The 18,288-nt window shown below is 36.3% G+C and overlaps 1 protein-coding gene across 1 annotated transcript in view; it reads left to right on the plus strand.

The window, feature by feature from the left end:
• The window catches only part of PolD2 (DNA polymerase delta subunit 2), a 160,296-nt gene that overhangs the window by 131,527 nt on the left and 10,481 nt on the right, over positions 1-18,288 (plus strand). The window contains exon 9 of the mRNA XM_090388016.1: positions 9,250-9,351. Within this exon, the coding sequence (XP_090244142.1) occupies positions 9,250-9,351 (102 nt within the window). The remainder of the gene's footprint in view (positions 1-9,249; positions 9,352-18,288) is intronic.

Consider the following 18,288-nt stretch of genomic DNA (forward strand, 5'->3'; position numbering starts at 1 on the left):
ACATTTTCCTCCGTAACTGACGTTCGTGGCCTTCCCGGCCTCTCAGAATCCTCCAGAGTGAAATTTCCCCTTTGGAATTCTCTGTACCACCTGAATATCGTTGTACGATGTGGACAATCATCATCTAGTGCAAGAGTCATTTCTTCTAAGCACTGGTCTATGGTTAAACCACGCACGAAATTATACCGCAAAACTGTCCTTATCTCATTTCGTGACCACGATGCCATCGCAAGCACTTTACACTCTCACTACTAATGAATAACTGAGCCCATCGACTTGGCGCGGCGGCTACTATGCACGTATGAACATGTCTCAACATGCAGCAACAAGCAGCTTCCTGTGATTCATTGTTGCGTCATATTGCAAAACTTTCCTAGTACCCTTTGTATATACAAGACTAAGAACCAGTAGAAAAAAGGGGATTACGTCCAAAAGCTAACAAAATATACACCATTTTTTTTTTTTTTTTTTTTTTGTAACTATCGGAAACTTAATTTTTATTAAAAATGGTAATAACTGAACAAACGCCTTACAAACTGTGATACATATATGTCAGATAATGTACGTTCATTTAAGTACAATCAAACGAGAACGTTTTTTCGGTTGCAGAATATCTTCACTTTCTTCTGCTACATTTAGATTTCTTGTATCTTCTGCCCTCTCTAAAAAATCAGTAATCTGGTTTGTTTGCTTTTGCTCGATAGATTTTTGTAAATTTCATGGTATGGAGCTAAACATTTTTGAAGCCCCCTTTTGAACTTTGTGCTCCTTTCAGTCGAAGGATCTGCATCCAAAAAATAAGGTTCTAATTGCTCGGCTAAGTTTATGCTTTCTGGTATGCTTTTCAGAGTAAAATGTAGAACTTCAGAATTTTCATATGCGCTATCATCCCCTGAATTGATTTGGTTTACCTCCGATGCCATTTCCATCAAATCTGCGTTGCCAGTTTTTTTTTTTTTTTTTCTACCAGTAATTCTTGAACGTCTTCAGTCATATCATCAAAACCTTCCCTTCTACCGACTTAGCAAGTTGCACTATCGCACTGATTCCTTTTTCTGCCGGTTCGACCATATTTCCTGAATGAACTGACTCTGGCCATACATTTTTCCAACACTCAGTTAATGTTGACGGTTTGTTTTACTTTGAGCGATAAAGCTATGATTTCGATACAGTCCACAACTGAATAATGTTTCCATGCCTCCTTCAATAGATTCGGAATCAATTTTTTTCAAAATCCATTGTAACGATTTTCTGATGTAATGAGTTTTAAAGGTAAATTAAAGAAGTTATATTAGGTGGTAGGAATATTACTTCAACGTTTGGATGGCCTGGCGCGTTATCCAATAGTAATAAAACTTTGAAATCTAGATTTTTTCCACAAGTTTAATAGCACAGAACACGGGGATTTCCCAATATTTTTATTTATTTATTTTATTTTATTATTTTTTAAATTATTTATTTATTTTTTTTGCATAACGACTAGCGAGCCAAAAGCGGGGAGTCACATAATAGCAGGATTTTCCCTTCATAAAAGCTCAAAAATACCTCGTTATGAGAAGTTTGCCGCAATTCTCTGACCGTGTTAGAGCGAAACCGTTTTGGAGAAGTACCGTGTTATATGGAGGTTGCCTGTACTGTATAAGCATTTCTTTTTCTTAATAAATCGAGCACCGCTGTAATTAGAATAATCGCTTATGCATCCCTCGTACAGTGCACCCCCCCCCCCGATTTACGAACCCCATGCGTTCCTGAAAAGTATAAATTTAGAAGTATAAAGCGAAAGTTCATAAATAGGGAGCGATTTTCCCATAGATATAATGGTATAACTAAAGGATGTGTTCCAAAAAATAAAATGTTCCCTCCCAAGAAATGCATGGCGACTGGGATAACCATATCAAAAGTTCATGAGATCAAGATAAATATGTCTTAACAAAGTGTAAAACTTTTTGTTAACAATAAGATCTTAAAATAATATCTTGAGTGCAATATGCAGGAGAGTTCGATTGCATTTGAGAAGTCATACTTGTGAGCCCCAGCTGTGGTGGTGGTGCCCCTTATGTAGTAAAAATGGTGGCAGAGAACCTGACAGGTGCCCATTTTTTTTTTTTTTTTTGCTTCAATTTTTTTGGGAATTTTTTTTTCTAATTCTTTTGGAACAATACCATATTTCATCTTTTCTTAATGGATTGCATTGCTTATTATATATAACATTTTAAGTTTAAAAAATATTAAAAATTTTAAACCAAGAGCTGTGTTTTTTCTTTTTCAAAAAAAAAAAAAAAAAATGGAATTTATAAAAATTTTAAAGGAAAAAAAAAAGTATTGGGCATAAAATAGAAGCATGAATTTCTTAAGTCTCTTCTATTTACCAATATAAAATACCATTAAGTGTGTGAAATTTAAAACTGTGCTTGCATTTCTGCTTATTGTATATATAAATACTATTAAAAATTTAAAAAAAACAAAAAAAAACTTAGTTACTTTCATTTTCAGGCTGATTTTAGAATTTATTTTAAATTGAGCATCCTTCACAGCGTGCGAAATTTTAAATTATGTGTATTACGTCCCATGGATTAGCAGCTATTTTGAGACAGTACTGGGTTTCATGTTATTTTTTATGTTGTGAAAACAATAATAAAACTTTCAAAAACAACTAGGGTGAGATGGTAGATGTTTATGGACCTAGTGAAAGAAGAAAAATAAGCCCTGAAACTTTAAACTGGCAAAGCATCGGCACTTGTCCAGTATCGTGGCATTGCTCAAGCAAAATCCAATTAGTTGCAAAAACGGTGGCGGGACACTTGACAGGTTCTCGCATAAAATTTCTCTAAGAAAACCACTTTGGAAACCATTTCAGTAAAAATTTGACTATATTTAGCAAGTTGGAAAAATTTAAGAATTTTAATCATTGATTAATGGTTAACATGGGAACATTATTTGTGAGGTACCACACCTACTGATGGGTAAAATGAAATATACAAGTACACAAGAACGTTTTTTCCTAGGGAAAAAAAAAAAAAAAACTATAGCACAATGCCTTTGGAGTTGTGCATAAAGAACTTATTACTGTATAATTTAAATAAATATAAACAACTGCAGAAGTAATATATATTTTTTTAATGGTTAAACTTGATCAACCCCAGTTGACCAATCTTTTTGTATATTTTCTCAGAGTCAATGGTAAGCAGCCACACCAAATAATCTTTTCTCTCTGCTCTGCCTCTTTTGTATTATTTGTCCTGGCTGATCCTCTCAGACAGCCTCTAGGTGGCAGATGACTCTTATCAACCAGTGCAATACCATCACTTTGCTTATTGGAGGCTTGGAGTGGTGGAACCCATGTTTAGTCTCTAGAGCTAAGTTCCGGTCAACCCTTCCCTATCTCTTCCATCATGCAGTATGATTGATGACTTTTGAGGTTATGATGAACATCATGGCGAGATCCAATAGTTCTTACATTTCGAGGGTACAGCTCTAAAATGGTGTTTGCAGGCCGGCCGCTAGTTAGTACACTGGACCGAACCTATTGGTAACTCTCTAGGAGGCATGATTATACACTAGCTAGTGTATAATCTTGTTACTTCTACTCTGCCAGATAGTGACTGGAGGGAGTCCGAGTAGTGTGCATGTGGAGAGCATTGTTGAGGCCACGTTATGTCAAGGATCTGGGTATATTCTTACCACGTGTATACCATATCCAAAAATTTCATTACTTCATACAGCATGTCCCACTCACTTTTTCTTACTATTGAATATACCACGAATTGTCAAACTAATAGAGCAAGCTTATCTGCGAAAAGATCTAAACCTTCCAAGCACTTCCTAATTCATTTCACAAATATACGTGGTCTCAATTCTAATCTCAGCGATGTCCATTTCCTCTTGCAGTCTGCCAAACCCCATGTACTTTTTCTGACAGAATCTCAGTTATCGATTGATTCAACTACTCATCTCAGATGCCCAAATTATTCGCTGTATGATTCCTTTCGCCTCAAAGGTGGTACTTGTGCATATGTCCGTTCTGTTATTCCCTGTCAAAGACTTGGCAATTTGGAATCTCCTCTCTTTGATCTTCTCTGGCTTAAAATCTCTCTACCTCATTGTGTCAAATTCATCTGTTGTCTCTACCGTTCTCCCAACTCCACTAATCACTTTGAGCTCTTTGACTTCCTCTCTTTTGCAACTTGACTTTCTCCAGTCCAACTTTCCTAACAGTGAGGTAATTTTCCTTCGTGATTTTAATGTTCACAACTCTAGCTGGTTTCCGTTTTCTAGTCACACCGACCCAGCTGGTCGAGATGCTGAGGTTTTTGCAATTACTAATGACCTTGCACAGATTGTTCATTTACCTACAAGAATACCGGACAATCCTAATCATACAGCCAATATGCTTGATCTTTTTCTCACAAAGAACCCTTCTAAGTACACGGTCGTAGTGAGAGGTTCTTTAGGCACTTAAGATCACAACTTGGTGATTGTCTCTTCTCCAATGGAACCTTTATCTCATGGCTATTCCCAACCTCGTGTTGTTTGGCATTACAAGAATGCAAAATGGGATGACCTGCGAGATTTCTTTTCCCTGATCGGATTACTGTTTCAAAACTTCTGATGTCAATGTTTGCTCAGATCGTGTCAGTGAAATTATTCTTGCAGGACTAGAATCCTTTATCCCACACTCCACTTTAAAATCTCATCCTTTATCTAAACCTTGGTTTTCCAATAAATGTGCTAAGGCTGTTCAAGAGAAGAATGTTGCATATCATAATTGGCTTGTTTCTAATTCTTCAGTTTCATTTTCTGCCTACACCAAAGCTCGCAACAATTGTAAAGCAGTTATTAACTAGTCCAAACTAGAATTTGAACAGGCTAAGAGTAGAAAACTTGCTTCTTGCCCTAATGGTCACCGAGCATTCTGGTCTCTTGCCAAAGCTATTGGCCGCAACTTTTGCCCATCCCTATCCAAACTAGATGGTTCTGTTGTTACTTCAGCCAAGGATAAAGCTGACCTGCTAGCATCCCATTTTTCTTCCAACTCATGTATTAATGATCTTGGAAAAACACCTCCCACCATTCCCAACATGCTCCATTCAATGCCTCCTGTGGACTTCAGTCAAAAGGATGTCAGAAGGATTTTGACGTATCTTGATGCTAAGAAGGCTACAGGGTCCCGATGGTATTTCTCCACTTGTTCTCAAAACCTGTGCTTCTGAACTTACGACTATTCTTTGCCGCCTTTTTCACTTTCTTATTCCAAAGGTGTTTTTCCGTCTGCTTGGTAATTTGCTCATATCCAGCCAGTTCCTAAAAAAGGGTGACAAATCTCTCCCATCCAATTATCATCCCATTGCAATAACTTCTACTTTTTCTAAAGTAATGGAGAAATCAATTAACCGTCAACTCTTAAACTACTTAGAAACCTTCTGTCCGATCAACGATCGCCAGTATGGATTCCGTCAGTGTCGGTCCACTGGCGATATTCTGGCTTATGTTACCCATTTATGGACTAATTCAATGGAAAGGTTCGGTGAAACACAAGTTGTTGCTCTTGACATCTCAAAGGCTTTCGATCGTGTTTGGCATAAAGGTCTTCTAAACAAGCTTCCATCTTATGGTTTGCCAACTGTTTTTAGTAATTTGTTATCCAGTTTTCTCTCTGATTGCTCACTGAGGGTGATGGTAGATGGCTCTCTGTCTTCTAACTTCTCCACTAATGCCGGTGTCCCCCAAGGTTCAGTTCTTTCCCCCACTCTTTTCCTCTTGTATATTAATGACCTTCTTCCATTGACTGGAAATCCTATCCATAGTTTTGCCGATGATAGCACATTGCATTCCACTTTCCATTTTGAGAAACCTTGTCCTGCTCAATCAGCTTCAACTTCTCGAAAATCTGCTACCAATTACTTAAATGCCAATCTTCAGGTAATTCTCCAGTGGGGCAAAGACAACTTAGTTGATTTCAACCCTTCTAAAACTCAGTCTTATAACTCAGTTATATCTTGCAAAAAGGATTCTTCTGCTCCTATGCTTATCTTTAGTGACCCTCCGATTTCTTGGCAAAATGATATATCTCTTTTGGGGATTACCCTGACTTCTAATCTCTCTCTCTTGGCACAAGCACATTACAAATATTGCTTCTTCTGCATCTAAAAACCTTGGTTTTCTCTTTCGCTCTCGGCGTTACTTTTCTTCCAGACAGCTTCTTACTCTGTATAAATCACAAATCTGCCTTGCCATGGAATATTGTTCCCACATCTGAGGTGGTGCTCCCAAAACCTCTCTCAGGCTGCTTGATTCCATTCAGAAGAGGGCAGTTAGGTTAATTAATGATTCATCTCTAACAGAGTCTCTCCACTCGCTGTCTTTTAGACTGTTTCTGCTGCATGCCTCTTCTACGGATACTTCCACGGGCACTGTTCTTCTGAATTGTCTTCTATAATTCCCACTCTCTCTTTGAAAATAATCCAAACACGTGCCACCACTAGCCAACATCCATTTACTGTCCAACTTCAAACTCACAGAACCAACGTTTTATCTTCCTCATTTATTCATTCACCTACCGTTTTCTGGAACAACCTTCCTTCATACGTATTTCCTGAAAATTACAGTCTACAGAAGTTCAAGTCCAATGTCAACAAATATCTTCTTTCGTCTTCTCAACCTCCAACCCAAGCACGGTACTAAGTACTATAGGTTCTAATACCTCTTGTGTTTGGGGTTTACATAAAAAAAAAAAAAAAAAAAAAAAAAAAAAAAACCCCAGTCTTCTTCTACAAGTCAGATTGCAGCACAATTAATGTAATGGCAGCTACTGATGACTAGTGTATTTGATAAATCTTTTTGTATATCTCAGAGTCCATGGTAAGCAGCCACACCAAATAATCTTTTCTCTCTGCTCTGCCTCTTTTGTATTATTTGTCCTGGCCTGATCCTCTCAGACAACCCTGCTGATGATGGCTTTCTTCTGCCCTGAAATGTTTCCTCCTTCCTTTTCTGGAAAGACCTTATTACCCACTGACGTGGGATTTTTGGTGATACCTGGGAGCCCACTAGCTCCCATAATACAGAAATGCTAACCTAACCTCTTCTTTGGGTAGGCCACCTCCGTAGCCGGGTGGGAAGGAGCAGCAGTGCGTAGCACACGCTTCTTGATTATACCAGGGTTCGAGCCTGTCACCACCAAATACGGAGGATGCGGAAAGGTCAAGGGAATGACCACCGCATATTCCTGGAGCAGTATGGCCTTAGTTGCTAATGCTCCTAAAAACCAAATAACAAACATCTTTGAGTAGACTTACCACTCTTCTGCTGACCTGGATTAAGCAATCTTGTCCAGATGGGATTTTCCTGCTTCTGCTTCTCTGTCTCCATCGCAGGGCAGCACTGGCTTTACTATCTCTTCAACTCTTTATCCTTCCCTTTTCATTGTTGATACTGGATGTCCTCCTCCTAGGATGGGATTCTATAACTTCTTCAGGTGAGATATCTCCTCTGATGATCTCTGTTGTCTAATGCAAGCACTTTCTTCACAAGAACAAGCTGCTAACTCGTGGATAGCAAGGGGTGTGCCAACACCAAGGACTCTGTCCCCAGTATGGATCTTTTCATCTATATTCCAAAGTTGGCCAACAACTGACCACTTGCCTTTGCACTTTAACCTTGCTTTCTTACCAACCACTCTGCTAACCATTCCTCACAAAGACTTCACCTTTCTTTTTTGCATGTGGTTGTCTTTTCTAATATCCCCCCCCCCCACTGCACCTTCTGTTTCATCCCAACTCTCATCTCTTCCACTGTTGCTTAACTGTTTCTATTTTGTTACAGTGACTGCCATTCTCATCTAGGCAAGGATGCAGGCAGCCCAGCCTTGAGGATCTTCCTATTCAAGGCAGCATAAATTGAGTGGATGGCCTGCCTCTTCGTGGCAAGGGCAGGAACTAATAGCATCCTTCCTGGTGACTGTTTCTGGATGGTTGCTAAGAGGCCAGTCATACAACACAAATACGATGCCACACTAAACACAAATCCTACACAACACTTATGACTGACTTAGCAGTGTTCCTGCTTCTTCCCACTCAGTGGGTTTGTGTGAAACCTGTAGCACCATCCAGATAAGTAAAACTGTATCCCCCCTTGTCCCAGTCCTCTTCCCCAGTTCCAAATTATATATTTATTATTCATTGCTCATATTTCATAATTAATAAAACAAAATATTTGAAACTCTCCTATTTTGGCTTTCATCAAATGATTTTGTCCACCATCTTCTTTTGTGTGTGTGTGTGTGTGTGTGTGTGTGTGTGTGTGTGTGTGTGTGTGTGTAGTTATAAAAATTGCCAAAGATTTATAATCCAAAAAAAAAAAAAAAAAAATCACTGAAAAGTGACAATTTTTAGTGATCCTTTGATCTTCACCATCCATTTTCAACTACTAACAAAATTCTCTACAGTGCTCAGTTTAATACTGCAGTGTGATACATAATGTAAAAAAGCTTGCTACATTCACATCATTCCACTGCACTTTGGTTGATTTGATATTACAGTATTAACTTGATTTAATGTTGTTTATTAATTATGAATTGATAAATACTAAATATGGGTTACAATAATAATAAGATATTTGATTAATTATTAAATAGAAGAAATTTCTCTATTTACATGTCAAATGTGATTTTAAAAGTGCTGCATAAATTAAGAGCTGATTTGCCATAAGAAATAATGGAAATGAGGAAATTATTTGTAAGGGCCAAAATTTAACTCATAAGGTTTATGGTGATTTCACTAAAAATTATGTTCATGATAGATAATGTTGTATGCAGACTGTATTTGGCGTCTGTCAGGAATCATACGACAAAATACACTACTATCCACATTAAGCATTAGTCATTCAACAGCAGTTTACTTATGTATAAAAAAAAAAAAATAATAATAATAAAAAAAAGAAACAAAACGAAAGAAGAAGCAACAACAGAAACAGATATAACTTTACTGTTGGTTCTGAATGTCAATCAGGACCTTTTTTTAATATGTAGAGGTAGGGGTTTTTTTTTTTTTTTTTTGGTTTTTTTAAGGTGATTATTGTCATAATCAAAAGCACCTCTGGTTGAAGGGTTGACAAGGATATTACCTATACCAAATTAAAATTCACTATTATCAGGTATCCAATTAAGGAATATTTTAAATACTTTTGAGGAGCATTGTCTAATGCATGTACATGTACTTTATTTTTATTTATTAGTACTATTTTTTCTCACAGATTGTTATCCATACTATGAAGAAGATCCTTTTATTATAACAGATTGTCCTCATGTGTATTTTGTTGGAAACCAGGCAGAATATGCTACCAAATTATATCATGGTAAGTCTTTAATATCCTTTACATTTAAAGTAAATGTAAAGACTATTTCAGAGTTGTATTGGTGTATATATCTGTGTTTGGAGTGTGGGACTGATGGGGAAAAGGATGTTATCGGCTCTTTATGTAAGATGATAGTGAGACTGCATTTGGAATATTGTATCCAGGCTGAGCACCTAACAGAAAACTATCTCAAATGGATTCAAAGAACAGTGACCAAATTTGTGAGGAGTGCTAATCAATGTTTATATGAAGAATGGCTTAGAAGGTGGGCTGCAAAGCTTTATAGGGGGAAACCCGATTGAGATATACATGGCCAGAGATCACTAAAATGAATGAGAGAGTTATATTCTCACAGGTAAGAGAGATAAGAATCAGATGACACAAATATAAAAATCTTAGGGAGTAACAGAAGCTAGATCTTATGAAGTTTACCTTCAGGTACCATGCTTTTGCCCATGGGAATAAATTTCCTGCCAAGGCAGGTGAGTCAGAGAGTTTGGCACATTTTGAAGCAAAATGGATAGTCTCCTTTTTTGGTGATGAGAAAAGTAGTGATTGGATGAAGTTTTGGCAGATATGAAAATCAGTTTTCTTCTTTGCATCATTTAGTCATTCTAAAACTAATTTTACCTTAGCATCAATTTACAACTCCATGAAATCAAACAGCTACTAAACTTAATATAAGCCTATCTCCTATCCCAGAACACATGTTGCAACTCTTTTTGTCAACTTTCAATTACTGAAAATCATAGTGAAGACGTTTTAAAATGTGAGACTTGTTTAAAAGTTCCTAATTTCACAGTTACCTTTTTTTGATTATGTTATTTATTTTTATGTTCAAAAGAGCAGTTCTCAGTTATTTGCAGTTGAATACTTTGATAGGCTTCTGTAGCCAAGTGGTCAGTAGCAGGAGTGCAGTAGCATACGCTCTTTGAGTAGACCAGTGTTCAAGCCCCTGACTGCTAAATACGGTTGATCTGCCAACCCGCACTGGACAAGCATGGCAGATTACGGCCCATTTCCTTCAACATGAATTGTTGAGGAGGCATCCTTCCTGCGGTGCATTGATAATGGCTGCAGTTTAGTTTTGCTATTGATAGGATGCTGAAATGTATATTAATACATTGCATGGTTGGGGTGGGGGGGAGGGAATCATATTCCTGAACACATCTTTGATCAACAAGTTTTAAAAGGTTTTTGGGAAAATTAGAGTTAGGTTCTCAGCTTGCAAGATACTTTTGTGTAAAAAATACATTTTAGCATTAATGTCTTTTATATATATTGAATAGCCATTGATTTTAACACTGTACACTGAATGAAAATATGTTATTTGATTGTACAGTTTTTTGGTTTCTGTATTTGCAGTGAGTGAAATATTTCTGAAATTGATTGAAAATATGTTATCTGGTTGTACAGTTTTTTGGTTTCTATATTTGTAGTGGGTGTTTGTGAAAATTTCCCATCTTTTTTTATCTGTGTTTCAGTCAGTATTTTATATATTAATTTTCAATTTATATATATATATAAATTGAAATAAATGCTGATCCAACAATTCAAGAAATAGAGAAAACATATAAATGAACAATGATAATATGTAAAGTAAATATAAACTTAACAGAACTGATAGTCATGGAATAAATGAACAAATATTACATGAAACTGTGATATTAGAGAATACAGAATATTGGAGAATTATAGATATATGTATATATAAAAGTGGAAAACAGGCTAGATAATACTGAAAGAAAAGGCATATGTGCCCTAAGCTGTAAACAAAAGAGAAGCCTCAAAAAATTACGATAATCAAATATCAAATATTATTAAAATTATTATAGCTAATTATATAAGAATACATTGCATTGAATGGTACATTACGTTATTAAGGCTATCACTATTCAGTGTATCCTTACATGGCAATTAACTGTAATAGTTTTAATAATTATTATAACTATATTCTAATTCTATATTCTCTCTCTCTCTGTATGTGTGTATATACAGTTGAATCTCATTAATACAAAGTTCAAGGGATCTAAATTGTCACGCATTGTAGTAATGAGGTCTCCCAAAAAGTGTCAAAAATTTACCGTTTTTTTTTTTTTTTAATACATGCTATATATCTAAGAATAATAATAAATAATATCAAAAATATAATATAAATATAATAATAAAAATATAATATAAATAAATGAAAAAGTAAAGTAGTTTAAATTAATAAAATAAAATAATAGAAACAAAAGCCTTGTCTAACAATACAGTAATAGGAATAACACATTTTTTAAAGATTTTATTTTATTTGTAAGATAAAGTAAGAGAAAAGTAATTAATGGAAATGAAAATATTGTACAATATGTATTTTGATATATACAATGTTTTAGTAATACAATAAAAAGAATTGCAATCTTAATATGAAAGGAGACATACAAACCATTAACTTTTAAATTAATCTAATTTAAACCTCAATCTGAATTCAGAAATGTGGAATTTTGAAAAATCCAGAACTTTCAAATATTTCTTGAAGGGCAGTCAACCACCATACAAGGCAGTGGGAAAGTAAAGCAATCATTGAAATATACAGAAAATAATTATTTTAATACTAAATATCTCCTCTATACAGCACCAAATGTCTTGTTTTCCCAATGAATTGCAGTGTGTGTTGACAATATTAAAAGAAATGGAATTAAGATGAATAAACTTAAGTAACAAGAAATCAGTTAGCAGTAATATTGCTTTTTTTTTTATTAAATATTTCCTTACAGATACAACATAAGAATATTCAAACATGATCAGAATATATATAAAGATATGGATATTCAGACATGCTTCTCATGTCAAAATGTCAGTGTAAAAACCATCGTGTTTTCTGCATAGTAATCTGATGCTTTGTCGTGTGCAGTATTTTATGTAAAATAGCTAATGCAACAAGCATAAATGTTCTTTTCAAATTGAGAATTGCAAATTGTCCATTTTATTAACTCTTTTAGCTCACATATTATGCTGTTATGCTGTTCATGAGATGTTAATGATGTGACCTGATCCACTGTCTTCAAACACATGTGTATGGATATTGATTACCTAAAGGGTAGATACTCCACTGTGCTGGAATCATACCTGATTAAGGAGATTTTTACTTTCCCAAATGGAACAACCCATATCTTAGTTTGATCAATTATGAATTCTGATTTGGTAGTCTGTTGTTCCTGTTATAAGTTTTTTTCTCACTTATCACTTGTTTGGAGAGGTTTGGGAATTTAGACACTGAATTTTGAAGGATTCTTACAGCCCTTTTCAGTCAGGGCTGTAGTTAACTAGTCTTTGGGAGAGGGAATAGTTTTCTCTCATGAGTCGCTCAGAGTTTTTCAGCCAGCACAACTTACAAATCAGTGTATGTGAACATACACTTGTACAAATACGTACATGACAAAACTACATGAACTGTGTGGAGCTGATGCACCAAAAAATCTCAGGGACAAGAACTAGTTCATCAAAAATATATTGGCAAAGGAGATAATTGCAAGACATTTTTACTCATATTGTAATATATGGCACATTTGTTCCAGGTATGTTTGTTTACTCCAAATATAAATATTTCTATTGGTTGCCAGTCCTATGATTTATACACTCTGTTATGGGATACCTAGTTATGGGATAACTCTGTGTTGGGATACCAAGAGATGTTCATATAAATGATTAAAAAATAACAAATTTATTCTATTTCACCTTCATTATACCAGATAACTTATACAATAGGCTTTTTTCGCAAGTTTTAATTATTCATCATTTCTTCGTTCCTCATGCAAGAAGTCTTTTAATCCAGTTTGTGAGGTTGGTCTCCATGGTCAATATTGTCCATACTTCTCCGGTTAATCCCATAGTTGCTAAATAGAGTTAAATTCAGAGTTCTGATTGGTCATCATGCTTTGTGCTTTATTGGCAGAGAGCATGGCCATACATATTTTCTTCTGAAACATGTATGGCTATTAAATTCCATCATTGCAGGAAGTGGAGAATTGTCTTGAAGATCAAGCAGAGCAGTCCATTCATTGCACTCTCTACAAAGATTGGAGGACCATTGAGATTATCACACTTCAACAAACTGTGCTTCACAGTTAGGATGATGCAGTCCTGTGGAAGCATTCTACTGTCTGTTGCCAAACCTAGATTTTTCTATCAGATTGAAAAAGTGTATATGGTGATTCATTACCTGTTTCAGCAAGTGCAATACCATTGTAACCATCACAGAATGTTGACTTTTGTAATCATGGATCTGCATCTTGTTTGTGAAAACCACCTCAGTGTAAAAGCCTTTTTGTATAGCAAACTCACTGACACTCTGACAGGCTTTTCAATCTATTCCTTGACCTTTTAGCAACTTACTGCAGTTGTAGTGGCAAATTTGTTTGGCAGTAAGTTTGAGCATTTTGGGAGGCCTCTTTCTGTCAAAATGCACAGTTGGTGTTCTTGAATTAAGGTAATCTGCAAATCATGAGGAAATCACTGTTATCTGGCTACTGATTCTTATAAAATTCTTCGTCCTCTTTCTGCCCTTTTAATGTGCATATTCTCATGATTGTTCTGTATTTCTAGATTTATCTTTTCTGAATTTTCCATGATTTATGTTACTTATGCCTGGTAATTCTCTCTCTCCCTGTTTATCTATCATGCATAGTTTAGCATCAGACACATGTTTTCAAGCTCCTGCCATTTTTGCCCTTTGTCTGCTATAATCCCAGTCAAGCACTTCCTGGGAAAATGGGATAGTAATCTTTGCTACCAAGGAAAACACCCCTTTAGAACAGTACCTGACAACAATTGCAGAGAAAATACCACCAAATAGTATTACTCATGCCTCCCGTGTAGCCAGAACTGTGCAGGTGTATTTCAGCCATGTCTCGTGGGCATAAACTGTCCTGCAAAAGGGAATATACATCAGTCATGATCACCTGGAAGTGGCGCCAATTACCTTAGCACCAACCAAATTACTACATGGGGACCCCGGTTGCCGAATATCCATTATCTGAGTCCCCGCAGTTACGAGGATTTGAAAATGAAAAAAATTAAAGCTTTTCCCCTTGAGAAAATTGACCAAGCACTTTTTGTTTTGTGAGAATGATATTCCTCGTGATCGTGCAACAAATGTCAAGTACGAAGTTAAAGACATAACTAAATGCTACGACAAAATTTTATCTGAAAAAATATGACAAAAAAAAAACCAAAACACAAACAACTCTGGATTGATTCCTTATTCGTACAACTGAAAAATAGTGTATTTTTCAATAAACTTTACTTAACCTTACATTGTGTAGCATATTATAAAAAAAAGTCTAATAAAACAATTTTCTCATTTTTCAGTTCCTTCATCCATTTTTTACTATGTACAAGTACATAATAAACATTACTATATAATATTGGTGTAGATACACCATATCTACTCATTCTTCACAATGAGTTTCCCATGTATTGCACTATCTCGAATAAGTAACGCTTCACTTGCAATACCAGATTACCTGCCCACCCACCGATGAAAAGCCAACTAGCTTTGAAACGGTGCCGTCTGGGTGGTTGCGAGAATAAGTAACAATAGTCTTCTCTATTAGTGAAGTGTTACTTATTTGCGGTAGTGCAATACATGGGCAACTCGTTGTGAAGGATGAGCACAATATGAGATACAGATGAAATGATGCTTTTCATGCTACTATCATAATTTTTCTTTAAGAGTTGTCTTTGGTGTATCTACACCTATATTATATACAGGCTGGCCTTGATTAATGCGATTAATTCGTCCCGCGAGAGCATCGCGCAAAACGGAAACGCGTTAATCAAATATAATAATCAATAGGAAAAATTATAATTGGTCCTTGACCTTCTGGAATGTCCATAAAGAATTTTAAAAATACCTTTTAAATAACTTTTTAAATGTATACAATGTAAAAGACAATGAAAATAATTATGGAATTAAATGTTTATTGCATGAAACAGTGGTTCCCAAACTGTGCGCCGCGGAATATTTAAAATTTTTGAGGGAAACACAGCAATACTCGACATCTATCGGACACTACGCAAACTACTAGCTCGAGGTAGTTCACAGTTTCAGCATTTCTTATTAAGTTGTTTGGACCTAACTACTAAACGGAACTGTTAGGTATTTCTTTTTATCTGGGTGCACCTTGAAAAAATTACTGAGACACTAAGGGCGCCGTGAACTGAGAAAGTTTGGGAACCTCTGACATAAAATACACAATGAAGAAATGACTGTTGTGGAAATATTTGAACGGTGTTGACTTTTTCTTTTCATCAATATAATTTCCGATAGCCGACAACAATCTTCTCTGGGCCCTGGCAAAATAAATATCGCAGAGAACATCAAACCTTTTGTTTGAGGTTCTATGCAATACGAAAGATTTCTTCTAATTCTTTTACCGTTATCTCCTTTGCAGTAACATTTTCATCTGGCTCATTTAAAAATTAAAATTTTTATATAAGTGTGCATTGACTTTATTAGCAGTAGACAAACAAGTAACACGTCTTCTTCCAATGGTTGATGGAACACACCAAGGTGGGCAGCAGGCAAACGTTTGTTTATTGACCGTATGACTCGTGGTAAGCTTAACGCACGATTCAAATATTTTACAACTATCGCATAAAAAGAAAAGATCGCGTTAACTGGAAATTTGCATCGTGTAAAGTGAAAAGTGGTATAATTTTTCAAATAGCGTTAACTGAAAATCGCGTTAATCGAACTCGCATTATGCGAGGCCTAGCTGTAGATATAGAATCTTAAATTTTTAAAATGTTATGCCTAGTTGCATTTAGTTTTATTTAAAGAATAAACATTATGAAAATTGGTCCTCCCCGTTTTAAGTGGAATTTTCTGGAACCAATTATTCTTGGATAAAGAGGATCCCCTGTATATTAAATGTCCCACCTGAGATTCCTCATCAGTTTTTAAGAGGAATTTTATCCAAATATAGATCTGGTACTGGAAAAATATGCACACTGTCTGCAGAAACTATGAAACCAGAATTTTCACATATAAAAAAAGCTTCCGCAGGCAAGCACTTATGCACTTTGCCAATAATGACACAGCAAATGACATCAACCAAAACTCATCAGTGCTAACTTAAATGGAATCCCATACACCTTCCATACCTCCATTTCCTCTCAATGTTTTTTCTGCCATGAAGAAGGTAATATTAGGAAAAACAGCCCTCATATCTCTAACCCTTCTGAAAGTAATACCGAAATACCAGGTGGCATCAACCAGTGTTAGGTCAGATCCACAAAACAAGCTGAATGTTGAAGTTAATGGGGCGAAGAAACTATTAAACAGTCTGAGATGCGTCCCACACCAAACACGCCAGAAAAAGAAAATTCAAAACCACAGGAGACCACGATGGATTCTTTTCAGAATACCCACCAACCGAAACAAGAGGTTTTTCTCAGAATCAACCGGCCGGTCAGTCCACATCCAAAGTTACAAAACACAAGATGACAACGTACACTGTGGTAGGAAAAGAGCAAACCACTAACAAAAACAACACGATTGATGAAAATAAATAGAGAACACCACAGAAGTCAAATGGTCAAATCTCAAATAAGCCCATTATGCCATCAAGTATGGAAATAAGCAGTTAGAAATCACTCATGACTCAAATGCAGAAGAACTTGAATTTTTGGAGGCCGAAGAAGAGGCTAACCGTGATTTCTATGATTCAGATGTTTCAGAGGACGAGAATGGAGAAAACGATTTAACCTACACCAAAGGCCCTTTAACTGCAGAAAAACTACATTCCTTTTTACAGGAAGTATGTGGCTCCCCACAGAAGCTGATAAGTCTGAAGTTACCACTAACATACCAGAGTTCATCTCACAACTTAAGGACCTGCATGTTGAATTAAAAGGAAAAAAGGACAGAGTAAGTGTGAATAGGTCCAAGCATCTGTACTACTTGATCAATGGGCTAGAACAACAATACCACCAATCAGGATGCTAACAGCTCGCAAAACTTGCGAAACCCTTACATTTATACCTGTACACAATGATGATGCTTTGCATGTTGTCACTCAATGCAAGAGGATGCACCTCTGCATTGTGCAATAGGCATCTCTCATTTGACCAAGTCCAATGACATCATCAGATTGGCCATATATATTCCATCATTCTCCAACCCAGCAACACCATGAAGAGCGAGTATCGGCCCTCACCATAAGTCTGCCTGTAAGCTCAGTGTGATAGCAGAGATCACTGGATACACAGTTTATTCCTTTCTAGATACACCCCAAAAAGAAACGTTGCATATCTTTAACATCTACATACCACAGCAGGACACACTCGCCATTCAAATAACACCTCACACAGAGCCCTCTCTCTACAATAGATGAGAAACGCATCATTCTTGCTGATGATTTCAACTGCACCCTTGACCCAGAAATGGATAGAGCATAATGCGTTGAGCACCACACAATGCTAATCAACAACCTGCAGGCCTTGGTAGACAACAATGAGCTGGTCGATGCATTTAGACACCAGCACCCAGAAGACTCCCTTACCAAGCCCAACTGGACAGATCTACATCCCAAAACACATAGTCTTTCTGATCAGAACCATCACACATATCCCATCTTATATCTCAGAACACTACTCTGTCAAATTGCAACTCTCTTTCTCATCCAAGTATTTTAAAAGTGGAGGTGCTTACTGGATGTTTAGCAACAGCCTTTTACAACACACAGGTGCCTCCGTAGCCAGGTGGGAAGGGGCAGCAGTGCATAGCACACGCTTCTTGATTAGACCGGTGTTCGAGCCCATCACCACCAAATACGGAGGATGCGGAAAGGTCAGGGAATGACCACCACATATCCCGGAGCAATATGGCCTTAGTTGCTAATGCTCCTAAAAACCAAATAACAACAACAACAACTTCTACAACACAAGCAATAT

Source organism: Mastigoproctus giganteus, chromosome 13, assembly GCF_048544385.1.
Source record: "Mastigoproctus giganteus isolate SK-2022 chromosome 13, ASM4854438v1, whole genome shotgun sequence".
Lineage (NCBI taxonomy): Eukaryota > Metazoa > Arthropoda > Arachnida > Uropygi > Thelyphonidae > Mastigoproctus > Mastigoproctus giganteus.